This window comes from Bos javanicus, chromosome 7, assembly GCF_032452875.1.
Source record: "Bos javanicus breed banteng chromosome 7, ARS-OSU_banteng_1.0, whole genome shotgun sequence".
In the NCBI taxonomy this organism is placed as follows: domain Eukaryota; kingdom Metazoa; phylum Chordata; class Mammalia; order Artiodactyla; family Bovidae; genus Bos; species Bos javanicus.
This window is the reverse complement of record NC_083874.1, coordinates 19374929-19402343: the sequence shown is the minus strand read 5'-3', so window position 1 is coordinate 19402343 and position 27415 is coordinate 19374929. Positions and strand designations below refer to the sequence as shown.

At 57.8% G+C, this 27415-nt stretch overlaps 1 protein-coding gene across 2 annotated transcripts; it reads right to left on the bottom strand.

Moving 5' to 3' along the window:
* Positions 1-87: 87 nt before the first annotated feature.
* On the bottom strand, positions 88-27415 carry SH3GL1 (SH3 domain containing GRB2 like 1, endophilin A2). Of its 2 annotated transcripts, none has more exons than XM_061422614.1 (10): positions 27128-27415; positions 5366-5434; positions 5002-5074; positions 4056-4199; positions 3516-3649; positions 3248-3406; positions 2811-2914; positions 2054-2178; positions 1835-1891; positions 88-1518 (listed from the first exon to the last, which is right to left on the bottom strand). In XM_061422614.1, the coding sequence occupies exons 1-10, from the start codon at positions 27170-27172 to the stop codon at positions 1322-1324; spliced, it is 1107 nt and encodes a 368-aa protein (XP_061278598.1). In that variant the 5' UTR covers positions 27173-27415; the 3' UTR covers positions 88-1321. The 2 variants fall into 2 exon arrangements, with proteins under 2 accessions (XP_061278598.1, XP_061278597.1); XM_061422613.1 differs by having other exon boundaries at positions 1835-1894; positions 27128-27390.

The following is a 27415-nucleotide window of genomic DNA, read 5'->3' as shown; positions in this document are numbered from 1 at the left end:
CCCTTGCTGCAGGCTGGTGCCCATGCAGGCCCTGCCCTGGCTGGAGACCCCTTAGGAGGGCTTGCCCTGCACCACCACCAGGCCAGAGACTGTAGAAAGAGACATTTAATACTTTTTTAAAAAAACATCAGGATTACATTTGGATCTGCCCCAGGCTATGACATCCGTGCCTCCTCCAGATGCTGGTTAACCAGGGGGCCTCAGGGACGAGAAAGGGGGCCTGGTGTCCTTGGGGGCTTTATCAGTCACCAGAGGAGAGGAATGTGAGCCAGGCCCAGGGTCCCCTGCTGGCCTGGTCAGCTGCCTACCTTGGTGTGGAGAAGATGCCTGAGCCACTGTCCAGAGAGGGTGTGGTGGCTGGCTTGGGACAGGGACTCCCCAGGGGTCCCAGCACCAGGGCTCAGGAACATTCACTTGTCAAAGCCTTTGTGCTTGACCTTCCACATAGTGGAGGCTGGGCTCCCATGGTCCCGTGTATGTCTGTATATGTGTGTGTATGTGTACACACACTGTATGTGTTTGCTGGTCATGGCAGCTTGTGCCAGAGTGAGATGCTGCCTGTGCTTGGCTGGAGATGGGGCGGTGGGCATGAGTGGGTGGGATTCAGTGCCCTGCAGGAGGGAGATGGCCTGTCCTTGGGGGCCCTGGCCTCTGAGACCCCCAGCCTCATCTCTTCGTGAGTCCCCAGCGAGAGGGAAGGGGCAAGGTCCTTCCAGGGAGGTGGCATCTGTAGGCATTCATGGGCCCAGGGGACCCTGGAGGGGGGATTTAAAAGCAGGGTGGTGAGTCTCAGCCAGGGGGTCTGGCCTAGACCACCCCATCACACCAACGTTCAGTCCCATCCTTTTAAGGGCAAGTCTCTGGGCTGTGAGGGATGGAGGTGGGAGAGGACACGTGTACATGTGTGTCAATGTTGGATGAAGACATGAGAGGACGTGAGTGTGCATGTCTGTGTGTGGATGGAGGTGGGAAAGAATGTGTGTTTGAATCTGTGTGTGTGAGAAAGAGGTGGGGGGAGAGAAGGAGGTCCACCTGGAGTCACCCATCCCTGGAGAGGGGTAGGAGTTAGTGTTTCTAAGAGCACCTTAGTGTGAGCCTCCTGGGGCGAGCGGTGGGCTGGGGGCAGAGTCTAGAGCAGCAGGATGGGGAACACTGCCCAGCCCCAAGATGGCCACACGGAGTGGGGAAGGGAGCCCCTGGCGGTGAGTGCTAGTGTAAACGGGGACCCTGCTGCCCCTGGACCGGCAGGAAGCGGGCCACCCCGCCGGCCACGAGCACTGCCCTGGCCATGTGGAATGCAGAGATCTGGACGGAGGGGTGGTCACTGGGGCAGCGGCACCAGCACCTCCACGTAGCTGAGGGGGAAGAAGCCTGACTGGCCGTCCAGCATGCCCTCGTACCAGTTCTCATCGATCTGGTTGGTCAGCGTGATGATGTCGCCCTCATGGAAGCCCAGCTCCCCATCGTTCTCAGGCTCGAAGTCGTAGAGGGCCTTGCAGCTCGGCTGGTCCAGGGGTGCTGGGGTTGGGGGTGGTCCAGGCTGTCACGTGCCCCAGGCAGTACGCAGGGTGAGGCCGCCTCCCCTCCTGCCCAGCTGCCTGGTCCTGCCCACCACTTCCCACGGCTGCCCAGAGTAGGTGACGAGGGGAGAAAGACTCCAGGAGGAGCTGGCGATGCCTCGTGGCATCAGGGTGTCAGTGAACAGAGGCAATAGCGCTTGGGGCACCACTTGGAGCAGTGAGGGCCAGCTCCAGTTCTACTGGAGGCGGGGAGAAGAACCCTAAACCCCAGGTGGGAGCCCAGGGCAGGGCCTGTGCCCATGTGGGACACTCACGCATGCTCCTGCTGGGGGTCCGAATAGGCTTGTCAGAAGATCGGAAAGATGATGAAGCTGCTTGCAAACGAAGCACAAGGTGGGCCGAAGATGTTAGGGTGGGGCCTGGTGCCCATCCCAGGGTTGAGTAGGAGGGGCTCTCTCACAGGGGACTGGCCCTGTGGCTGGGGACTACTCCAAAAGGGGCCTGGGGCAGAGCAGAAGCCTCTTCCTCCTTACCTGTGATCTTGGGGGCCGCGGCACAGGGGAAGCCCCCGTTGGACTGCTCAGGCTCTCCGAGGTCCAGGAGCTCCCGCGGCTTGGGCTTATACTCCCGTTTGGGGCGTGAGGAGGCTTCCCGCATCCTGGAGGGGAGGGAGTGCATGTCGAGGTCAGCTGCCACCCTGGGACTCAGGGTGCACGTGGGGGGCTGTGTGAGGGGTTACCATGCACGGAAACACTGGTGGGGGTCCCCTGGTGTTCCTCCAAGGCTGCCTACAGGCTGCACCCCACTGAACCCAGAAGCCTCCTTGGTGATGGCTGCCTGGGTGCTGCTGCCCCACAGACACCCTCCCCGCATCAGGGAACCACCCCCACCAGGATTTCCCTTCTCAAGGTCCTGGGCGCCTCCTGACTGTGAGATGGCCCTCAGGGCCAAGTGCCCAGGGAGACAGGGAAGGAGGAGAATGGCCTTCCAGGGACAGTCGAGCAAACCCTCTCCCCAAAGGACATCCCAAGCCTCTCCTCTGGGACCAGTGGGAGTGTGATGAGGTCTTGCTGTCTCCTGGAACCCCCACCCCCTGCAGCCTGGGGGTTCTTTCTAAAAAGGAGGTAACCGCTCCCTGCTGCTGCTCACAGCAGGGTGGGGTTCCCCAGGGGCAGGTCATCCCTCAGGCCCTAAAGGGCTGGCCCAGGTGGCCCCAGCCTCAGGCCATTGGGCCTCCTAGTCGGCAGAGTGGGCCGCTGTTCACAGGGAGAAGCCAGGGGCCAGACTCACCTTCGCTTGAGCTTGTCGGCCAACTCATCCAGGATCTGCACTGCCTGCCGGTGGTAGTCCAGCTGGGCGTCCACCAGGGCAGAGAGCTGGCTCACCTGCTCGATCTGCAAGGGACCAGCCGGGGCTGCAGTACAGCCCTCCTGACCCCCATCTCCAGCTGCTTCCTGCAGGGAGCCTTCACAGCTTGTTCTGGACATGGACCCATCCCTGCCTGTCTGCCTGACCCTTGAGCTGCAGCTGGAGGAGGGTGAGGGGCCTGAGGAGACCCCAAAGCCTCAGGTGGCCAGTCACCTCCTTGGGTCCTCTTGTATCCACTTTCCTTCACATCCTGAACAGGCAACCCCACCCACTGGCCCTGGGAAGCTGGCACCACCGCTGGGCTCATTTTCGGGGCTCCCCCAGGGTCCATGAGGAGGGTGCACAGCCTGCATACGCACATCAGTCTCCAGGAGGTGATGCATACTGGTCTCTGCCACCTCCTTGGACTCTTCAAACTTCTCCATGGCCTGGCGCAGCTCCTCGTCGGGGATCTTGCCCTGCCGCTTCTTCTTGTAGTCGAAGTCAAGGCGGCGGCCCTCCAGCTTCTTCAGGTGGTGCTGCAGGCCAGGATGGGGGTCAGGTCTCGTGCCTGGGGCCTCAGGGAGGGCCACCCCGCAGCACCTCCTGCTGGGAATCTGGCCCAGGTGGGGCTTGGTGGGGGCATACCTGGATTTCCTTCAGGTCCTTGTCGCACAGGTTCTGCAGAGGGTCAATGAAGTTCTGCTTGACCTCAATGTCCAGGGAGTCCTTCACCTCAGCTAGGCGCTTCATGGACTCCCCGGCATCCAGCAGGGCGTCGCCTGGGGAGAGCGTGGGGTGGGGGAGGAAGCTGTCACAGGCAGCCTTGGCCTGCATGATGAAGACACGTCACCCCCACAGCCAAGAACCTGGATGCCAGAACTGAGAACAAGGGACCCTGGAATTTGACCCGGAGCCACAGGGGCCGGTATTCATAAGCCACGCTCCCAGCTCTCTGAAGGCACCCAGGTCTGGCCTAGGTCAACTGTGGGGGGATGCAGCTTTCCCGTGGCCATGACGCCGTAGACAGTGCTCATGGGAGACAGAGGGAGCTTCCAAAGAAGCCTCGACTGCTCTCTTCCACGGAGCCAGCCAGCCCTGGAGAAGCTCCAGAGACTGCCCCATGTTCTCAGGCCCCCTCCACCCAGCACCCCCCACCCTATCCAGGCCCCCCCACCTCGGCCTCACCAAAGTTGGACTCGCCACCCAGCTCCTTCCCATGGCGGATCATGCACTCGCCCAGCAGGCCCTCTGACTGTGGGTAGCCAGGGTTCTTCACCTGCCCTCGGATCTTGGATACTGTGTTGAGCATCGTCAGCTTGGCCCGAGAGGCTAGGAGAGGACGGGCCAGGTGGGCATGTGTATGGTCTTGAGCCGCCAGGCCTGTGCTTGGCCAGCACCACCAGCTGCCCCTCTCTGCCCATTCATTTCATAAGTACTCCCCCACCCCAGGGAACCAGAACCTCCCAGACTTCTCTCCTGGGAGCACTGACAGTGGGCAGGAGCTGAGGGGTGGGGGAAGGGGGGTGTGCTCCTCAAGACCCCCATAGAAGCAGGGTAGACAGGTCTAGGTGTGGACGGGTACAGGCACCCCAACACAGACCTTTTCCAGGGGCTGGAGTGGGGGGACAGGCATGCTTGCGTCCCCAGCAGCTCCAGTCCATCCTGGCACAGGCCTCAGGTGGAGGCGGCTGCTGGTGCTGCCTGTCCGGCCCCCATTCACCTTTCACCACAGAACCCAGCAGTCCCTGCCTCCCTCTTGGTCCCGAGACCCCACTGCATGCTCCACAGGCAGGTGCACAGCTGGGGCCTGCCAGCCAATTCACACTAGTTTGGCGAGTTGACTGGAAGAAAAACATGCTCTTTTCTGCTGGGACCACTAGCTGTAAGGGTAATTTAAGGCTAGGATCACGAGAAACGGGAGCGGACAGATAAAGCAGTAGGAAACTCGAGACCCTGAGGACATCCTTTGAATGCCTGGATCCAGCCCTGCCTGAAACCACCCACCCCTGGATGTTTCAGTTCTTTGGGCCCATGCCTTTCTTCTTCATGCTCCAGTAACCAGAGGACTCCTGACTGCCAGAGACCTAAGGAGTTGGGGTGCAGACCAATCACAGCTGATAGGTGCCCCTACCTGGGTTGGGCTGCAGGTACTCAATGGTTCTGGCCAACACTTCTGTCACAGCCTTGCTGGTGACATCCACCTTCTGTAAAGAGAGTCCGTGTGTGGAGTTTCAAAACCATGAGGGTGCCTGAGGCCAAACCAGGAGCCCCTGGACAGCCCTCAAGCTGTCGAGTTCCCTGCCTGCCTCAGCATCCACACGGGAACCCCCTGCTCCTTCAGGGTCTCTCTACCTCCTTGCTGGTGGTTGTGCTGTGTCCCCACCGCTACCTGCCCAGAGCTGGGGGAGGCCTGCAACCCACCCAGACGTTCCCCATGAGCCTTGCGGACCCGAGTGCTCAGGGCCAGCCATCAGACAGGTGCGTTCTCCCATTACCTTCTCCATCTCTTTGAAGTCATCGTCAAGCTTGGTCCCTTCTGCCCCTCCGACCTTCTCACTGACCAGCTGGGGGACAAAAGGAGTGAAGAGTGTGAGCCAAGGAGGAGGAAAGTGAGGGCTCAGAATGGCTATGATGGCTTCCCAGGGATGCTGGACGTGGTGGCCAATGACAGGGGAGGGATCTAAAAGAGGTCCTTGCTCCAAACCCCCACACTCCTGCAAACCCAGGGTCTGGAGCTTGTCCTGGGGGGACCCTCTCTGGTCACGCCCACGTGGTCAGGCGGTGCTGGCGGCTCCACAGTCTGAGAGTGTCCCCTACCCCCGCAGGGTTGTGCAGACTGTCTGGGTCCCCCTTATAGGCTGTGGTGCCCATGCCTGGACAGTGGTGCTGTAGTTCAGTTCCAGGTGAGGGGCCAAGGCTCACGGAAATGTGACCTCCCTCTCCCACTGAAGGGCCACTCAGGGAAGGAATATTGCAGACTACTGCTCTGCATCTCCCCTGCCCCCACCTACCCGCCGGGGACAGTAATAAGCAGGTCCCGAGGCCGAATGACGAGCACCAAGCGGAAGGGAAGACCTGTCTTGCATGAGCCAACTGTCACGGGGCCAGAAGTCACTTCTGGTATGGGCACACACACATGCACGCAATTTCCTAATGGCTGGCAGCAGTCTGCCCACCCCCTGGGACAGCTCCAGGGGCTCCTGAGGGCAGGAGCCAGCACTGTTCAATGACTGGCCCACTGCCTTTGGCCTGTGTGGTCTCGGGCTATTGAGGTTCTTGCCTCTGTAAAATGGGGTCACAGCTGTGCACTCACGGGGCTACTGTGTGCAAGCGTGTGCTGGGGAGGGACTCCCATGATGCCCACACTGCCCACCCCGATGCCCCATTATTTCCCGAGCATCTTGTCTCTCCATGAGGAGGCAGAGCTGCAGGACAGGCCCAGCCTGTAGGCCTGCCTACCTACCCAGGATCTGGGAGCGTCGCTCGGGTAGCTACACACCCTGGTCAGTCAGGGTTCTCATGGCAGCTGCACACTGGAGTCCAGGAAGGCATGGGGCACAGGCAGGAGGCAGGCTTGGCTCAGGGACCTCCTCAGACAGGCAGGAGCTGTGCACCTGACTCTGACTTTATAAGGGAAGCCCTGTCTCTCTCCTATAGGTGTTTCTGGGGCGTCCCACTTTGTTTCATGGGACAGTTTCACTTCTTTTGATAATGGCAAAACAGGACGTTCTCAAATTCAGTGGTTGCCAGAGGGAAATGAGTGAGATGTCTGACGTGGGACGAGACACTTCTGGTGAACCGGGAGGCCATTGAAGCGCCAGGGCTTGAAACCACACCTTCCGGGCCGAGGGCCTGCTCGGTACAGGGGGCCTGGGCACCTGCGGGGACCATGTCCTTCCTCTGAGGGGGGAGGGCACGGGCAGACCCCATGGCTTCTTCCAGGCCCCCTGGGAGTGTCCCTCTGGGAGCCCCCTACAGTTACCACGTGGGCCCTCCCTGTTCCGGCCCCTGGAGGCCCCACTGGGAACACCTGGATCCCCACCAGTCTCTTTGTCCCCCCAGCCCCCACGAGGGAGCACTAAGCTCCAGCCCCTTGGGCTGACTGGCCTCAAGCCCCTTCTCTCCAAGGCTCACAGTCTGGAACTGATGCAAATGGGTGAGAGGATGACGAGGCCAGAGGGAAGAGAGGGAATGGGCACGCCACAGGCCAACCGCAGCGAGAGCATCAGGGAAGGGAGGGGCGCTGAGGGCAGGGTCCCTGAGGAGGCGAGGACAGCTCTCCAGAGGAAGGGCAGGGGTGCTGCCCGGTGAGGCTGCGGCCAGGGCGTGCCCATCTGGGTGGGAGGCAGGACTCTGACGCTCAGTCCTGCTCAGGGACCCTGCACACACCCTCTGAGAGGCAATGAGGGCAGCAGCGCCACCATGGAGGTTAACACTTTCACCCGCAGCTTCGGCATCCCACTCCCCACAACCTGCCAACGTCCCCAGCCTGTGGGAGATGGGCCAGGCAGGCAACAGGCTGTGCCCAATCTCCTGTCTGCATCCACTGAGTCCCCACCCCATCCATCATCTCACGGTGCAGAGGGACTCACCCCACTAGCTGAGGCCTGCACAGCTGTGGCACCACCCAGGGCGGGGGACAGCTGAGCAGGTGGGTGACTGCTACCCACTCTCCTGCAGGGCCATGATGGCAGTGGTGTGGAAACCATGGCCTCCTGGGCCTGTGCAGCCAGGTGGGAGCCTGAGCGACTGGCAGTGGGCCCACACTGGCTGCCACCATGACACCCACACCTGTGCCTCCCAGAGGAGTCATGGAACCAGGCCTGGCAGCAGCCTTTGGAGATGAACTTGCTGCTGCCTGTCAGACAGGCCTCTCGGACTGCAGCCTGGATTCAATTCTGCCCTGGGAGGCGCTCAGGGACCATGTGTTCCATGAAGGTCCAGAACAGGGTCTTTTCTGTTAGAACAGGGAGGAGGCTGGGCAGCGGCCTGGTAAAAAGGTTCATGAGTGGTTCTGAGGCCAACCAACAGGCGTGACTGCCGAGTGAGGGCTGCCCTGTGGCTCCGTGAGCACAGGTCTTGAGTCTGTCCTGCCCCTGTGACAACGGCTCTATGGGGGCACTGCTGGCCTCTGCACACCCATCCAGGCACGCACGCCTCTGACCCCACGGGGGCTCCCTCTGTAGCCAGTTCCTCCAGTGCTACCTCTCTGGGGACACTGAGCAAGCCAACCCCCAACACGTGTTTGGTCTGACCTTATTTGTTGATGTTGCTCAGTCGTGTCCAACTCTGACTCCATGGCCTATAGCCCTCCAGGCTCCTATACCCATGGGATTCTCCAAGGAAGAATACTGGAGTGGGTTGCCATTTCTTTCTGGGGATCTTCCCAACCCAGGGATGGAACCCACGTCTCCTGCATTGGCAGGATTCTTTACTGTCTGAGCCACCAGGGAAGCCCAGCCTGTATTATGGCTCCAATATCCTCTGGGAAGAGAGTGCCCTGCCTTCAATTCAGGCTGCAGGTACCTCCACGGCGGGTTGGGGGCCACAGCTGTGGTGTGAACTGAGGGGCACCTGGAGCTGTGGAAAGGTTACTACCACTGAGCAGGTGGAAGGACCCCAAACCTGTTTCTCTGATGTTTTCTCTGTTTCTCACTTGGGCTGCTCTGCCAGGACGGCCCGGGTTCAGCTGGCATGTGGACCTGAATGGTGGGATTTAGATGACACGCTCATGAGTTAGCCCAGTTCAGGCTCCCACGGTGAGGAGCAGCAGAGCGTGTGCTGAGGACAGTAGTCCTGGGCACCTGGGGAGTGAGCCTGGAAGAGAGGTGGGTCCTTGCTGCTGAACACCTGCACGACCTCCACCCACGAGAGTGGTCCCGTGGGCACTAATACTAAAGACCAATCGGAGGAGGGAGCTCTTCTCTCAAAAGACAGGTGTTCTTCAGCATTCTAGGCCTTTGGCCACATTTGGAGAGGAGCTAGGAATCTGACACGCGGGAGAGAAACAGAGAATGCACATTGGAAAAACCCAAAATCACAGGATGCCATGTGCCAAGAGCGGACGGAGCAATTGCTCCAGGAGCTGAGTGGAGAACAAGAAGGCAGGAGAACCTTCTGTCCCGGAAGCGGGGCTTGGAGACGGATGGCAGAAGCTCGGATCCTGCCGAGTGGCACACGCCAAGGGGAGGCCTTGTAGTTGAATCATCTTGGCAGGGAATCCTGATCAATACAACATGGAAAATAAACGGCTGATCTATCTGCAGGCTCAGTGACCCGGGTAGCCGATCCGCTTTGATGAATTAAGAGTTTAAAAAAAGCAGTGGGAGGAGGCTGGCCCAGAGGAGTGGGAGGTGGGGAGAAAAGCAGGGCTGCTCAGGGCCTGCGGTCCAGGATGGATGCTCCGCACGTTCTGCTCGGCATTTTCATGCTTCATGAGCCAATGCGCTGGCCTGGGGGGCTACCTCCTCTCGAGTTAACAGCAGAGGTAACCGTCCTATCCTGGCCCCCCTCCTGCCCTCCGCCCAGCTAGCTTCTCCTTGGCTGCCAGCGACTGCTGGAGAAGCCCCCACTTCTCTGTCCCTCCTCACAGGGAGAGCCAAGCCCAGTGCCAGGCTAGGGGCCGGGGGCAGCCACTTTCGGGCCCTGGCCGGAGAGCTGGAACAAAAGGCATGGGACAGGAGATGAGGGTGAAAGGGCCTTGGGATCCAGGCCCCTGCCCCACCCTGGCCATCCCCTGGGTCTGTGCCAGGAAACGCCCTGTAGCTGGGGCACCAGGACCCAAGACTCTCAGGCATGAGCACTCCTGGCTCCAGTCTGCGACCACCACAGGGAGGAGCCCACCACCCTGGCAGAGACTGTGCTGGCTCTGAGGAACGCCCCTCTGGTGAGGGAGAGAAGGCAGGGGAGGCCGGGTGAGTCGCAGCTCCCAGTGCAGTCTGGGCTGGAGCTCACAGCACAGGGTACCCCACACTCAGAGATAGCCAGCCCAATGATCCTCGGCAGGGCCGAGAGATGCCTGAACGGGGAGGCCAGCACGGGGACGGGATAGGAGGAACATGGGGATGGACATGATCGCCTCCATATCCCTTCTGACTTCGGTCCCCTCCCTGCCTAACATCTGGGAGCCGCTCGCCAAACACCTCAGAACAGCCCCTTCTAGTCTCCTTTACAGCCTCTATCTCGTGACTTGGAGAGCCCACGAGGCGGACAAAGCCAGGCTGGCCTGCTGCCCAGTCGACACACAAAGCCACTGGCCTTCTTGAGTCTTCTTTCTGCTTGGGCCCTGGGCCCCTGACTAGGGGGTGCTGGCAGGGACTCAGACGGTGAGCTCAGGTAACTGATGCCTTTCTTACGGAGGTGAGCTGAGGGTACTTCTAAGGACGTGACATACCATGCAACACTGCCCCAAAGCCTCCTGTCGGTCCCTGCCTGCAAACCTCAAGTGGCTCTGGGTCGGGATGATCTCCAGAGTCTGGGCCCCCATGAGTATGAAATGCCTGCCAGCAGGGGCGGAGCTTGGATTCCAGGCAGCCTGGCTCCCACGTGGCTCTGAGAGTAGAAGCCACGAGGTGTGGGGCTGCGGCCCCGCCCCAAAGTGCAAAGCAGGGGTGCACTGAAGTGAGGACCACAGAAACACCATTCACACCCACATGAGGCTTCACGTGGGAGGGTAGTGATCAACACTTCAGCCCAAGAGACAGGCAGCAGAAGCCTGAGCGCTCTGGCAGCAGGAGAGCCTCCTCTGTCCCGGGCCTCAAGTGCATATTTGTGAGCTGACACAGCAGAAGTCACACCCCTCTGTGAAGCCCCACAGAGGGAGGTGTCCTGTCAAGTCACAAATTCCTTCAGCAGACCAGGAATTAAGGTCAAGCCTCTGAGCATGCACTTCCTCTCCCCCTAGGGATCAAAGCTAAACAGTTTGTGACGGCAGCTCTGTGAACAGGAGCAGAGAAAACCCTCCATTGAGTACCATGACCACTGTATCTGGCCCCAAGGGGCAGATACGGATTCCCCAGACACGGTTCCACATAGTATGTCAGGGTGTATGTGGAGCTTGAGCTGTTCTCTCAGCAGAGGGGGTGGCACCTCGGGCCTGGGGCTGGCACTGAGATGCAGGCTCAGGAGCAGCACCCCTGGGGTCCCCAAGACTGCAGGGACAAGCTTGCAGCAGGGCCCCCAGGCAGCGGTGGACTGTTGCTGTGGAGATGAGCCTGGCCTGGTGGCCTTGGTCAGACCTAGCTTCCCGCAGTCTGAAGCCCCCTGGCTTCTCTGCCCTGTGGTGTTCCCTCCTGCCTCCCTGCACAGACTCTCCTCTCAGGACTGGCTTGGTGAGTAGGGAGCTGAATGCCATGTGAGTCCCAGTGGCCGCTCCCCTGCCTGGCACATGCTGCTGAGATGAGGGGGGAGACCGTTACATGAGAAAAACCCCCTCAAAGTCACGTCTGGCTTAATTCAGAGTCTGATCTTGACGTGGCAGGGCACCAGGAGCAAAGCAGGAACCAGTGGTTGGAAAGAATGAACCAGAGGTGGCAGCAGTGATGGGAGGGGACAGTTGCTCAGGGACTGTCCAGGCTGTGATGAGCTGGTGGACGAGGTCCCAAGACAGAACAGAGTGCAGTCTGACCTCTGCTGTTGCAGACTTTGGGTGGCCCAGCACCCACAGCCCTCCCACCCCTGTCATGGCAGACACCCAGAGCTGCTCCTCCACCCCCAGGCTGACGACCAAGTCCCTAGACCCCCCATAGTGATCACAATGCTGTCTCCACGGGGCCTCAGACTGGCTTTACCCGTCACGAGGCCCCTGTGGACCCTGGAACCCTCTCCCCCCGCCTGACTCAGGCCTGTTCTGCCCTGGCTCAGCCTCTCCTCATTCCTCCCAGGGACTCAGCCTCACAGGGGCCCCCACCTCGGCCTGGCCGGGCTTCCTGCCCATGGCAGCTCCCAAGGCTGGGAGGATGCAGGTGGTTGTGACCCCAACTGCCAGGCAGGCTTTCCCCTCACAGCCTACTGGCCCGAAGCCACAGGCCCAAGTGTCCTCTGAGTGCTCTGTGGAGGGGCGGAGGCCTGGGGTCAGGGCTCCATAGCGCCTAGTCCCACCTCCTCTGGGGACCACTCCCCACACCCACCCCCCTGAGCACTGACTCCAGTGATGGTTGGTCCTGGGATTGCTGTTAAGGTGTCAAGTTCCTCCACAAGAAAGCAGAAGCACTGGACAAGAACCGTTCCTGCTCCCACTTGTGATTAACCAGCTCCCAGTGCATTCGGCGGAATCAGGGAGGAAGCAGCCCCTTGGGTGCTGGGACGGCTGTGGGGCAGCTTCCAGGTGAAGCACTTCTGCTTGTTTTGGGGTGGGGGGGAGGCAGGAGTGCTGCAGGGGAGGTGGGCCACATTAGGTGTGCATCTTCTAATGTGTCCACAAAACATAGCAGAGACGCCTAGTTCCTGGGACCTGCAGTGTAGCTGGCCCTTCGGTCAATCTTGAGGACCCCAGAGGAAGGGGTGGAGCCACGGAGACCTCCAGCAATCACTGGCCCAGGTGCAGCCGCCGGGGAGTCATCTCCACCTCAAATTAATAAATGGAAAGACTGACAATCCAGGAGGTGACATACCTTGCCCAGGGCCAGGCAGTGCAGTATATGCACACGTGTGTGTGTGTGTGTGTGTGTGTGTGTGTGAGAGAGACGAAGCCAGACAGCAGGGGTGACTGGGTCACGTTGCTCTGGAGGCTGTCCTGCATCTCCCTGATATTGCTTCCTCACTTCAGAGACTGGCTGGGATGTCAGGGTGCCGGGGACGCAAGATCCGACTACAATCCCCACCGCTCCCACCTGGCTGGGGAAGCATCCTGGTGAATACGAGGCCATATCCCCGCCCCGGGAGAGGTGGTCAAGAGGACCACAGCTGTTCCTGGACACTGATGGGAAACACGCTGGGGATGGCCAACCAGGATGATACCCGGCCCGCGGTGAGTGCACTGTCCGGAGGCAGGAGGCCTGTGTTGGGGGACCTGGTGGCTCTGCTCCACACCTCCTGGAACTCCAGTCTCTCACACTGCACCCACCACTCCAGGGTGGCCTCAGCCCACAGCCCCAGGGACGTTACAGAGCTCTCTAGGAATACCAAAGGCACATTGGACCGTGAGCTGTTCATGGAGAGGGGACACCAGTCACACGCAGACCCCTGACCAGGGTATGATGCCACCTACATGGGGAGGATCAGATGGGCCTGCCCCCACCCTCACTGAGCGACCCTGCCCCAAATGCTATTGGGGGAGGTGATGGGCCAAAGCCACAGGGCCGGGCTGAGATATCTGGGGAGCACAGCGGGGTAAGGGCTCAGGATTCTGCCCGCTTGGGAGAAGGGGAGAGGTGGGCCTGACCCAAGTTGGCACCCCAGGCTGTGCCGAGGGTTTTTACCCCACAACTGCCCGCGATCAAGGCTCATCTCTCAGGAATGAATGCCACCTGGAACTCTTGCCAGTGCTGAAAAGCCCAGGTGTAAATTGGCCTTGTGCATTTTCATTTCTCATCTCAGGGATGAGGAAGGAGGGCTGTGCGTCACACGAGCGGGAAAATCAATTTCAGATGAAAACTTATAAAAAGAAACACCCAACCCACAAACAAATGAGGTCATAAATCCCCCGAGTCCTGCTGGCGAGGCCACACCCGCCCTGCACTGCTGCCCGAGCTGGGGTGCGCCGTGGGAGAGCTGCTGCCTGCAGACCCACCAGGGGGTGTCCAGGCACACAGCAAACTTCTGTCCAGCGTGTCTGAGTAAACAAGGTGTTTCACAAACTCATTTTTTTGTCAATGGCAGAGCTGATGCAGGAGTAACCCTTCAGGAAAGAGAGGAAACAGGGCTTGGAAATCCTGTGAGGCGCACACACAGCTGTTCGACCTCTGAAGGCACTGGAGAAAACCCTGCATCCGATGCCATCGCCATAGCCGACCACAAAAGAGGCTGTGGACACCAGAGCACATGTCTCGAGGAGGGGCCACGTGCACCGCAGTGACGACAAGCTAAGGTGATGAAAGCCCAGAACCCCTGCCTCCTGGAATGCTGTCTCCCTGTCTCTAACCACCTCCATTCTGAAAGGCCTAAGTAATGTAAAGCTACCTCTTCCAGGAAGCCCCGCTGATTCTCCATCACCCACCTCCGAAGGACCCAGGTAGGAGGAACCTGACCACTGGCTACCCTCTCCCATTACCAGTCCTGGCACCCCCTCGCTGAAGGCCAACCCCATACTGGACCAGGCTCTGTTCCACAAAGGTGCACACGCACCCTGCATCAGAGTCTCTGCTGTGCTGTTCCTTCTGCTCCAAACCTTCCCACCGCTGGGTCCTGTCCATCTGGTCCCCCTTAGAGTTCCCTCCTCAGAGGGGCTGTCCCTGACCCACCCATCACTCTCATTCTCTCAAGCCCCTTGGGCTCCGAGTGAGCGACCCGGGCACTTCTGTACCGTCTGTGCTCGGAACCGTGTCCAAGACTAGAAGTGCCTCCTTGATACTTAGTGCCCGTGGGAGGAAGGAAGGACCTCACACAGGTCTGACCTCATGGCACCACTCCACACAGCTAAGCACCGAGGGCTGAGGACCTGGGAGATGACCAGATGACAGCATCCCTAACCCCCATACCCCCCACTTTCCTTTGTGTTGCTTATGGGAAGTTCAAGTTAGGCCGAACTCTGCCTGTGGAGGCTGCCTGTCTACACCCCCACTCTCCAGTTGAGGTCTGCCCACAGCTGGCCCCCTCACCAGAGAGCAAAGGGAAAGTGTGCAAAGGAAAAAAGTCTGAGCAAGATGGGCCCAGGCTGGGGACTCCTTGGTGGCTCAGTGGTAAAGAATCCACCTGCCAATGCAGGAGAAATGGGTTCGATCCCTGGTCCAGGAAGATCCCACACGCCACAGAGCAACTAAACCCGTGCGCCACAACTACTGAGCCTGTGCTCTAGAGCCTGGGAGCTGCAGCTACTGAAGCCTGAGTATCGTAGAGCCTGCGCTCCGCAAGAGAAGCCACCACAAGCAGCAGCCCGTGCAACACGACAGCGCAGCCCCCCTCACCCCAACTAGAGAAAGCCTGTGCAGCAGCAAAGACCCAGCACAGCCAAAAATAAAACAAAACGCTGGGCCCAGGCTGACTTGTATCCAGGGTACTCTGGTCCCGAAGTGGGGTGGTCTCCTATAGACAGAAGCCCCCGTGAAAGGGGTGCGCCTGCAGTTTGGGAGGACAGGACATGAGAAAGGCAGGCTGACAGGCAAACAGGCCTGAAGGCCAAAGGCAAACAGCCCCCAGACTGGTCTGGCTGCAGCCAGAGAGGCCACACACCCAGGTTCGCGGATCATCGAGGGTAGGCTCAAGGGGAGGACAGAAGCTCTAAGTGGGTGCTGAGGCACGCACCCTTATCTGGCACACTAGATGGGCAGTGACAGCAGGTGACTCAGGGCCACTGAGACCAGTTTCTTCAGGTGTGGCTACCAGAAGAAACTGGCTGGGTGGGTCACAATCCCAGGACAGCACATGGCAAGCCAGGGGGGTGACCAGTCCCTCCTGGGCCATGAGTCAGATGTCAGCGACCTGTCACCCTGCATGGCTGCTCCTCCCTCTGTCCCCCACCCTATTTGTCCAGAGGTACCTTCCCTTCTGACCTGCAAAGTCAGTCCTGAAAACCTGGAGCAGGAAGGAAGGAATCTTGGCACAAGATGAGGAGACCAAGAGGGGCTGCCAGGGCCAGGTGGGCCCCAGGTTCTGCTGCTCCTGTCCCCTGGCCGCCATCCCTTGTGGTGGCAGCACCGGGGGAGGGAGCTCCCGCTTCTCAGAAGGCACAGCAGGACCGGCCCACACACTCCCTGACGTTACTACCTGCCCAGTGGTTCTCAGGGCCCATCTCCTCTGTCACCTTTATTCCAGCCAATAGCACCTGGGATAGCCTCCCCTCCCCACCTACACACGCCCTGTCCAGCTAACTTCCCACCAGCTGCCCGCTGTTGACAGGGCAAGTAGCGCCCAGCAAGCGATGGGAGATCAGTATTTGCTGAGATAACAGACCCCCGCCCTCAGGACCTCTGGGGAGAACACCCCCAATCAGGTGTGTCAGCAACAAGTCAAAACAAGGGTGTGCCCGTGAGCTCCCAGGGCAGGGCTGAGACACAGGGAGCAGCAGGGGTGTGAATGGCAGACAGCCTTGTGTCTTAAGAACATCAACTCCTCTGAGCCTCAGTTTCCTTGACGGCAAAATGGGGAGCTGATGACGATGCGCTATGGGGTCTGGCTAGGAGCACGCTTCAAGAACCACAAGCTGCTCTGCAAAGACGAGTCTGCTGTTCCCCACGGGATGCAAAGCCCAGGGAAAGAATAAGGCCAGGAGGGCAGGGAGCTGGAGGCGGGTCCCCGCAAAGGCACGGTTCAGAGGCAGGACATGCAGAGCTACTGGGGGATGTGAAGATGCCCGTGTCTCTGGAGTGAAGGCCCTCTGCACACACCAGGACACGTGTGAACACTGCGTGAACTGTGTCGCCAGCAGGCTGAGGTCCCAGCTGTCCCTGTTTACCCAAAGCCCCCAGAGACCACAGGCCAGACTCCAGAGGGCTCACAGTACCCCGTGTGCTGCTGACGGGTGGCCGTGACACACATTCTAGAGCTCTACTTGGAAGCAAAGAACAGGGTTTGAGGGAGGAGGATGGGAAGCAAGCCCAGCATGATGTGGGGCATCCCACCTCCTCCTGCTTCTGCTGGCCGACCCTCAACACCCTGGGGGCTTTCTGCCCTGACTCCCAGGATGTCCCACCCACCCCATCATGGCACATCAAGAGTCGGCCTGTCTTTCAAGATGATGCCAGTACACACCCCAAGAAGCCATGCTTACACTCTGCCTGTAGGAGACCGTGCCCCGCTAAGCCGGGGTGTCTTGCCACATTTGCCAAGATGGCTGGGCAATGCCTTTATTGTTTTTCGCAAGAGAAAAGCTTCCTGCCCTGGACTCCAGATCTTCCTTCTCTGTTGTCACCTTGAGACACGTGTCTGGTGTCGCCACTTCCTGAGCTAGGAGCAGGAAGAATATTCCAATCCCTCTTCACCTGATGATGATGGTCTAGGGGCCAGGGCCTCCTACCCTCCCCCTCATACCCAGACAGCCTCTGCTCCCCTGGCAGGGCTGAGCCCACAGATAGGCAGCGTCTGAGCTCCTGGACCACCGCAGGGCAGCCGTGACCCGGAGGCCCCAGTGCCCAGGGCCTCCCAGGGAAACCTGCATGCTGCTCTCCCTTTTCCTCCCCGTGTCCATGTTCAAGGCCAAGGCCTGGGTCATCTCCTCATGAGTCACTCCTGGCTTCTCCGTACTGGGCATGTGTGTCACAGGACCCTGCATCACATTTGCCCTAGTTCAGTTGCTAAGCCGCCGTGCGTGTCTGGGACACCCTCCCGCCCTGACTCTGTGTCATGCCAACTGAAGAGGTGGTGGTTTTTTTCCAGGTTGGGCCTGCTTAAAATCTACATGGTCATGTTAAAAGGGCAGAAGTCTAGGACTTGCCTGGTGGTCCAGTGGCTAAGACTCCGTGCTCCTAATGCAGGGAACCCAGGTTTGATCCCTGGTCAGGGAACTAGATTCCACCTGCAGCAACTAAAGATTCTGCATGCCACAATTAAGACCAATTGCAGTCAAATAAATAGATAAAAACAAACAAACGAACAAAAACGCAGCAGGAGTCTAGAGGAACTCTCGGACCTCACCTGGGGCACACCCACATGATGGCTCACTGCCACGCTGAGAGAAGGAACACAGCAGTGGCCTCAGTGCCCGCTGCCAGGGGAGGGACATGTTGTGATCAACACATAAAGGACCACAGGGAGCTGTGGAAGTGAACCTGAGTCACAGGCTTCGGGTGGACAAAGGGCGCCAGCAGTGTGAACGGAAAAAGCAGAACGAAAAAGCTGCCCTGGGACACTGTGTTCAGGCGGTGTGAACTTGCAAAACAAAGCTGTAGACTTTTCAGTGGTGAGTTCATGTATGGTGACGTACCAGGGAGGGGCCTCCGACACTTAACTATGCTGTGTGTGTTTACTCAGCTCTCCTGGATGCCTGGCTATCAGCAGGTCACTCTTTACCTCTCGCTCGACATCCAAGACAGTTTAGCACCAACTCAAGTGCCTGGAAAGGGACGTGCCCTTCATGGTGCACTAGCACTACCTAGCGTGGGGGAGAGTAGCTGAGCACACACTGCCTGGACAGCAGTCAGCTCCCCTCCAGGCGCGGCTGGGAGCCGAGCGGCCTCCTGGACTCAGAACAGGCAGAAGGCCCTCCACCCTAGTCCCCTGGAACAGCATCCTTGCGTCCTGGGTCCCCGACATACCCCGTCTCCACAACTTCCCATGGAGGCCTCCCAAACCCACAGTGCCTCCTACCTACCACCGGCCAAGGCCAAGGGCACAAGGTGTCCTGGGGTGAAGCGGACAGAGCACTTGGCCACCCTTGAGGCCACTGGTGGGAAAGGCATGGTGATGGGGAACCCAGAGAGGTGTGAAGTAAATGCATCAAGGCTGGCGGAGAAGGAGGAACCTCAGAGAAGTCTCTGGGGCATCACCCACACCAAGCTGTAGCAAGGGCAATGGGTGGGGAGCTGCAGCTGCTCCAAGGCTCCTCGAGGCCGAGATGCTGACCTTGCAGGACAGGAAGACTTCCCTAGCTTGGAGGAAATGCCCCAGGAGAGGAGATTTAGGCCAGCAGTTAGGGGTAGGGGACACGGAAATCCTTGACCCCATTCCCTCGGCTGGCCTCTTCTGGACAAAGGGTGGCCTTGACAGGCCAGGGCTGCCCTCTGGACTTCAGACAATTAAGGCTCTGATGACCTGAGGCCATTAAGGTGATGGACACCTGCTGGGGTGGCAGGTGGCAGGGGACGGGAAGGGAGTGGTGCCTGAAAGTGAGAGAGTTCCCGGTTTCCTTCCCTAAGTCTCCACTAACTCCTGGGGCCAAGACCCAAAATGACCAGAGAGAAACCATCAGTCAACTGCTCCTGCTTCAGAGAAGGTGGGACTGGCTTGAGCTGTGCTGGCCAGCGTGGTGTTGGGGGTCTAAGCATACAGTCTGAACAGGGACACAGACTGTCAGGCCTCCTCCTCCCCAGATGCTTGGGAAATCCACCCTCACCCCAGAATTCTCTCTTCTGAGACTTAACTCAAGCCTGCAGGAGTTCCTGGTTCCACGTGAAGACTGTAAGGGGCAGGGGAGGGGTGCCAAGAGGAGAGAGAACGCAAGGGACAAGTGAGAAAGCTCGTCCTGCCATGACCCCCTTCCAGTACCCTTTGTTCTGGCTAGGAGAAACTTCCTGGTGGACACTTGTTTTTAAAAATAAATTATTTTTAGGCTTTTTTTTTTTTTGGCTGTGCCACATGCCATGTGGGATCTCAGTTCCCCAACTAGGGATCGAACCCCTGCCCCTGCAGTGGAAGCACAGGCTTAACCACTGGACGCCAGGCAAAGTCCCAGTGGGGAACTTGTGGTTTCACAATTCTTTTCACAAGAGAGAGCAGACCCTAGCTTCAGAGGTCAGGAATCCAGGAAGAATTGATTACATTGCTTTGTTTCTGCTGTATATGGTGATCCTGTTACTATGATTTATTACAAGAAATAACATCAAGATCCCTTTTAAAAACAAACTTAAAAAATGAGAATATTTGAAGGTCAAATTAACGAATTAATTCAGGCCCCAGGCTAAGAGGCTGGTGCACAGTATTTACTGCAGGCTCAGATCCAGGAGATAGATACAGCAGGCTCCCAGGTCCTCGGGGCAAGGGCAGGGAAGGACAGGGAAGGTCAGGGCTGGCCCGCAGGTGCACTGGGCCTAGGAGCCTGTTGCATCGCCTGTACCAGCCAGCCGGTCTGGAACCACCATCTAGAGCGCGGCTGGGTATGTTGTGACAGGGAATGAAGATCTGGAGGGGTGAGGGGCGCCAGGGAGGGAACTCAGGTCCAGGAAGGAGAAGGCCCAGAGGCAGGGTAGCAAGTCCAGAGGGTACCAACAGGTCCAAGCAGAGGACAGGGAGAAAGCTGGCTGCCTGTTGGAGGAAACAGGAGAAGAGGCAGAAGGCGGCCAAGGGTGGAAGCCACAGGGGCTGCACATAGGGCCCGGTCAAGTCCAAGAGCTCAGAGGTCCAGGAGCCTAGAGAGCAGGCTTCTGAGGCCAGAGTGGTTGGGCCCGGGGATCTCCTTTCCCCAGGAAGCTGGGCACCTCCCGTTAAGTTTGGATCTGGCTGTGGGGTCGGAACAACAGAGACTCCCTGTGACAAAGTCAAATGCAGGTTCCTCTGGGCCTGGAGCCCTCAAAGCAAATTCCAAGCAAAGGGGACAACCTCTGAGCTCTGATGACTTATTTTTTAAACCAGTCGGACCTGTTCCTGACTGAGGCCTTGCTGGCCACCCTGCCTCACACAGGTACCATCATGGCACCGGACTGCCCCACGCCTGCTCTGGGGAGGTGTCCACCATTCCTGACAACTTGGTCAGTGAGCCATGACCTGTGGGGACCTGGGCCTGTCACCAGCCACCAGGCAGCCCCCGCCCCGCCTTCAGAAGCTCACGCCCAATGAGAGGAATGCGTACTGGGTGTGAGGATGTGCTCGGTGTGCAGAACGGGGGCAAGAGACCACTGGGCCAGAGGCTGGGAGGGAGGAGAAGTACTTCCGGAGAGTGGACCTAAGAGGCGGCAAGGATGAAGGAAGACACGCAAACAGGAAGTGGACAGGAGAGCCGGACAAGGGTGGGGAAGGAGGGAAGCTACAAGGCCAAGCTGACCTGCTGGACTGGAGTGTGCTGTCCACGTTCGCGGGAGGGTGGGGAAGGAGCTGACATGGCACCCCAGGTCACCAGGGATGCTCCCTTCAGCAGGCCCCAGCTCTGCCTTCTCTCTCATGCGCAGATGGATATTCCACTTTTGCACTCTCACAACCCACAACTTGAGGCAAATGTCCCTTGGCCCACCTGATATTCATTGAGTTCCTCAATGGCCCCCGGGTAGGCTGTCTCACACCCGGGACAGGGCACGGCGCCTCTGGATGACCGTAATACCCAGGTGTGGAAGTCTGAGCTGCCGGCAGCAGCTCTTCCCAGGGAGGCAGCGATTGATGCTGAGTCAGGTCCTTTGGAGGAAATCGCACATCTATTTTCCTGCTGTGGTTGGGAGTCTCCGCGTGATCCCCCTCTCGGGCCTAGTCAGCAGGTTTTTCTAGGAGCTGAGTGGAAAAGGAAGACGAGGCCATCCTCTGGGAGCCTGGGCTCATGGAACCTGGGGGACTGCTCAACAGGAAATGAGCAGAATGTATCCAAAGTGCAGCGCTCGGGAGAAGTGGCTGTAAATTCAGCCCTGGGAAGGAGGGCAGGGAGAGAAGAGGGGCTGTAGGGGGAGAGAAGAGGGGGAGGGGAAGGAGGAAGAGGGAGATGAGAAGGGAGGGGGACAAAGAGCAGAGAGCAAGCAGCTGCTGCTAGTCTGACACATTCCTCCATCCGGCTTTCCAGGGACGGCTTGGGAAAAAGTCCAGAAAAATCACCCCTAACGTTTCCCCGAGGAAGGGTTTGGGCAGGGCTGGCGGGTAAAGATGCCTCCACAGGCCTGCGAGCTCCCAAACCCTCCCTTGGCTGGGAGGCTCCAGCATCAAACCCTCCTTAAACCTCAGAAACCTCCCCCTGCCCCTCCCCCGACCTCGGAAACCAGAAACAAGACAGTTGGGCTTTCCTCCCCTACTCCCCCAGCCAATGGCCTGACGCCTCTGAAACCCTATGGAGGAAGCTGGCTGCGCGCCCCAAATGAACTAACTTTCCCTAGATTGGGTCAGTCTCAAGATATTGGCAACAAAGAGGAGAGGGCGGAGATAGGGGCCAGAGCAGCACTAACTGTGGCCCCCGACCCAGGGTCAAAGGCCACGGGACATGCAGGCCAGAAGCAAATGGAGGGCCCAAAGGGCCCAGTCGCAGCCTGTCAGTTTGTCCTCTGAGGAGAGACACAGAGGGCTGCACAGAAGGGCACTGGAAGGGCAGGCGGAGCACTCAGGGCCCTGAAGGAGGCTGGCTCTGGAGGGACGCTGGAGGGACAGGTGGGTGGATGGCACTGTTTCCTGGGTTCAGTTGCTAAGTCTGCGACAGTTCTGGGGTCTCAAAACTGTGATAGCCTCCAATTCCTGAAGCTGAGCAGGGTGATACTAAGAAACCTCTCACCTCACAGGCTGTTATTAAGTGGCACACAGAGTATAATTAAGTATCCTACAGCCTGGCCTCAAAACACACCCAGATAGGCAGGGCGATCAGCTCCCACTGAGTTCTGTGATAAACTGCCTTTAGTACACCCAGGATTCTGAGTTACAGCGAGTTTCAGGCTCCATATACAGCAGTTACGAGCAATGGACTCAAAACATGATGAGCCCCTGGTCCTGGCATGTTAATAACGAAGAGCTGCAGGATGCTGCCTGACTCTGGGGCGCCTCCCTGATGGTGAACAGTGGGTCCTACCCAGGAGGTCAGGTTAACCTGGTTTTACGGCCAGGCCTGGGAAGTGGTGGAGATGAGAGGCCCCTGCTTCCTTCGGGGAAGGGCAGTTCTGGATTGCTTCTGAAGCTCCACAGCCCAGCCTATGACATAGGACTGGTTACTGCACCCAGCTAACTTGTGAGGCAGGATGGGATCATCTCCGCCTGCGGTCCTACAGGGACACTGCGAGATCAAGGGTCTTCCTACGGATGAGTCAGCAGAATGGTTTCCTGTAAGAGTGGACTTAACCCAGTTCCTGCCGCACATGGACAAGGCCATGGCCAAAAGCCCTTCCCACGTCTGCTGCCCCGAGGCAGAAGGTTTTCCGGGGGAGAGTGCCTGCAGCTGCTAGGCTCAAGGTCCTGAGCCAGAGACCACTCCCACCCCCACCCCCAGGCCTTGCCTGACACTTGTCGCTCCCAGGCTCCATATTGTGATTCGTGCTGACACTTAAGGGGTTATAAGTTCCAGATTTTTGTGTCCTAAGATCACCCACGTCTGTTACTCAGCAGGCCAAGTACTTTGCTGGGAATTCAAGAGTGTGATTCCACAAAATGAAGTTTAAAAAATAGGTTGGAGCAGGCAGTATCTGGGAGACCCCTAACGTTTTCCCAACTACTGCCTACTCCTACAAGTTGGGGTCTGGGTCCCCTAGTCCTCCCCCCACCCCCACGCCTCTCCCAGGAAGCTCAATCTTTCCTCCGAGACACCAACGCAGAGCCTAGAAAGAATCGAACAAACTTCAAAGTTATAGGATACGACGGTCATGAGTTCCCCTCCTAGCTTGGATGGAACCAATCTTTTAGTTCAAACTCTCTCTCTCCTTTCAGGCAAAGAAAAAAAAAAGAAATCAGGCCAGCATTCCAGACAGCTGCCAGATCTACCCCTAGTTACACTCTCAGATCTCCACACAGCGCAGCCACAAGAATGACCAGGAAACCATTAGCAGCTTCAGTGGAAATTAATGTCACCCACACACACCACAATGACAAGTGAGTTTCTGAGACTGGAGCTCGCTAGTGGGTTCCTCGACCCACCTCTATTCCCCAGAAAGACTCATAAAGGCATCTCCCCCCAGTTCAGACGTGCATAAAGACCAGACGGTACTGACTGGCATTATTACATGGGAAGGCGGGAAGGACCACAATCATGGGCCCGGGACAGACGCCTACTTCTTTTTCTGCTTTACGCTATGGATTCCTCAACGTTCTCCAGTTCAACCTGTCAGTGTGACCAGAAGTAAAAACTCACTAACTTCCCACTCAAGCTCAAATCAATTTTGTTTAAGACCTGAAAGCTTTCACCAGAGAGGAACTGGCGCGGAACTGGCCAGTCTCATGCCAGCTACTGGAAGCTGGTTTGTCACCGACATCATCGATGAGGGAGACCTGCCGGAAACCAAGCTTCTCTACTCCTGGCTCTCTGTCACTCGTCCACCTTTCTCAATTTAGAGATGATGCTGTTACAAGCCTTTGAAATCAAGAACCTGTTTTAGAGCAGGGCTTTTCAACGTCGGTGCTTCTGTCATTCGGACAATAACTCTTGGTGGTATAGAAGGCTGTTCTGTGTGTTACAGGGTGTTTAGCAACCATTCCTGGCTGCTACCTATTCAGTGCCACTAGTGTCTGCTCCCCAAGGCCTGACAAAGCCTCTGATGCTGCCAAATGTCCCTGGGGTGCTGCAAGGATAGGAGAGGGGAGAGGGAAGGGCTGCTGCTGCTGCTAAGTCGCTTCAGTCGTGTCCGAGTCCGTACGACCCCATAGACGGCAGCCCACCAGGCTTCCCCGTCCCCGGGATTCCCTAAGTGAAGAGGTGCCGATGCAAGCTTGACAGATGCCAATAGATACTCTGGGGTTCTCCTGAGGACTTGGGCAGGGGAGATGTGGTGTCCGGGTGCCGAGTTTTACATGTGTCCATCTGCGTATATCTGGTTATCTCTTGTTTAGAGAATTCGAAATAGCAAGCAGCTGCCACAACAATGCCCAGGAGGGATTTCTGTTGTTGTTGTTTGGCTTGGATAAAATTATCCTCACTTTTCTCAAACTGTAAAACAGGGTTTCCCAACATCAGCACTGCCGACATCTGGGGCCCAGTACACTGTAATACAATTAATTACCTCCAAGTTTTGACAGCCAAACATGCCTCCAGACATTGCCAATGTCCTCCAGAGGGTGGAATTGGCCCTGGCTGAGAACCACTGTCCTACTGGAAGACAAATGCCCCCCAATCCTTTGGTGTAGAAAGGGGAGTATGCTGATCCTTGGGCCAGATAAATTGAGACTGAGACTGACTGAGATCAACAGAGACTGGTTTAAAACCTGTTCACCTGGTGACCCCTCAGTATATATTAAGACTTAACAGGAATGTTACCTGGCCCAGACGATCCCAATCCTGAGAACACAGAAAGAGGATGAAGGAGGTGTTTCTAAAATCAAGACAAGAAATACACAGAGGTGGACACATCCAGATCCACAGTGGAGGTCTATGGAAACTATTGCAGAGGAAATGGAACACAGCCAGGGTGACTCTTGAGAGCACAACTCAACACGGACTTGGTTACAAGGCCAAGACTGCGGCTCTCAGGCTCTCAAAGGAGAATGTGGCCATAGCAGCGATTCTTTGGAACTGGGTCCCAGAACGTTGAGATAATAAACTGATCCGAACCACCAGCTTTTGCTGCACTGAGCTTTCCAGGTTTCTAAGCGCTCCCCCAAGTGCTACATTCAGGTCTGAATGTAGGCCATTCTTCCTTCCCTGAGAGGAAAGGCTCAGGTGGACACCCTGAGAGGCCCAGCTAGTTCCTCCAGCACAGTGGGTCTTCTGGGGGCAGGATGGGCTACCAGCAAGGGCCCTTGTGCCTGAGGGTGGGGAGGGGAGGGCTTCCAGAGACCCGTCCACAGGAAGGAACAAGGTGGCCCAGGAGTTCTTCCAAGACCTATGGTTCTTACAGGAGGGGCTACGTCAGGGTCCAAGATAGTGAGCAGCACTGCAAGATGCTCTGGTCAAGTGTGCAGCAAGGTGGGGCGGAGGGGGAGGTAGAGGCTTGCTGGGCCAGGTCACTCATTCCATCCTGCTGGGGCACAGAGCTGTACTCTCAGCAACAACCCTAGAATCCATCTAGATTAAGTTTCTCTTCCTCCAGTGTTTAGCCTGGAGTCGAGAGACAGATCCCAAATATCTTTAGCCCTGTCTAGGATCATTACTTTCCCCCTCAAGGGGCCAAAGGTCCCGGCTGTGTATCACTGGGGACACACTTCTTTTCCCTCCCACTGGACCTCTCCAAGTCATGGGTTAAAGTCTCGTTTGCCAGCACTGCCTAAAGGATTCCTATGACCATTGCGTGTTCCTTCCTGGAGTCTATCCACACAAACTCCAAACCTAAGATTCTTAAGGGATGGAGAAATCTGGGAACTTTTTGGATCTGAGCCTATAAACTGAATTTTGCATTTGCCTAGTTTTCTGAAGAGTGAATCCACTCAGCTTTCACCAGATTTGTGAACAACGGGGCCTGGAATTTCCAAAACACCTATTCTGTCCATCACAAGTAGAACACTTAAACATTCTTGGATTCCACGTTCCACTTCTGGGAACTTATTCTGTAAAGCCAATCCTACCTGTGAGCAGAGATACTCACTGGCTATTCATGACAGTACTATAACATGGCAGAAAACTACTTGAAACAATCTAAACATCCATCAATAGACAACTAGTTTAAAAAAAACAAGACAGACTTCAGGGAACGGAATATCACATACCCATTAAAAAGATCCAGGAGGAGGTAGAGGAAAAGCAAAGGAGAAAGATGAAATAGGTGACATCTTATCTCTTCAAAAGAACAAAACAAAACAACAGAATTGAGCAGTAGGCTCTAGTGCTGTGGCTCTGGGTGGGGGTGGGGGGGGCGGGGGGAAGAGGGGGTTCCCCTAAAGTCATCTGGCAGCATGGGGAGACATCGGTGGTTGTCACAACTAGGGGAGCTCCTAAATAGGCTGGGAGAGGGCCAGGGGTGCTGCTCAATGCCCCACAGTGCCCAGGATGGCTTGCCAGGACAGAGAAAGACCCGAGGTGGAGAATTCTGACTCTAGTATGATCTCCAAGACACAGTTAATGAAAACCAGCAAGTACATAGTTCTATGTAGACCATGCTATCACTACGTGGGTTTTTTAAAGAAGAGGCGTACACTTCTCTTTGGTAACTGGTGACAGTCTTGTTTCTGGGGAGAGGGACTGGATGTCTGAGGAACTGAAGTAGGAAATTGACTTTTGACTCAACCCTTTCAATTCTGCAGCCGGCCCACTGAGAAGGCTGTTTGTCATCTTTGGGAAAAAAAGAATTGCTCTAGACACAAAATTCCCTGCCCCTGGGCTCTCTGTGTCGACAGCCTTCTTCCTCTTCTCTCTCTCCGCTCCCTCCCTGATCTTTTAGAGGGAAGGACAGGAGGCGAGAGATCCACGTCCGGGAACAACCTCTGGGTGCATTTCTGCTCCTCTCCACCGTCTGCCCACCCTCCTCGAGGAGACTGGAGCCCACATGGCGGACAGAGCCTGGGCGCCCTAGCACGCAGACCCTGTCCCTCCTAGGCTGTACCCACCCTGCGAGGGACGCGTGCCAAGATCGCCCCTCACTACCTCCGGTTCCCTCCCGAGTCAGGGCCAGGCCTGGCATCTCCTGGCCCCGCTCCGAGCAGTCTGAGCCCGGGGCCGCACACCACCCCCACCGCGCCCCGCCTCGGCCTCCGCTCACCTGGCTCGCCTTGTAGAACTGCTTCTTCAGCCCCGCCACCGACATGCTGCCTCCCGCCGTCGGGCCTGCCGCCCGGACCCAGCGAACCGGAGGGACCGCGCAAGCGACAGGTTTCCGGGCGCCACCAACCCCCAGCGCGCCTCAGGGGGCCCCTACGGCACCGCCTTCGCCGCCCTCAAGCCAGCTCCGCCCGCCCCGGCGCCGCCTCAGACCCTCGCGAGCCCGCGCGGCCAGGATATTACATGGCAACCGCACACTTCCGGTGCCGGCCCCCGCGCGCGCACGCGC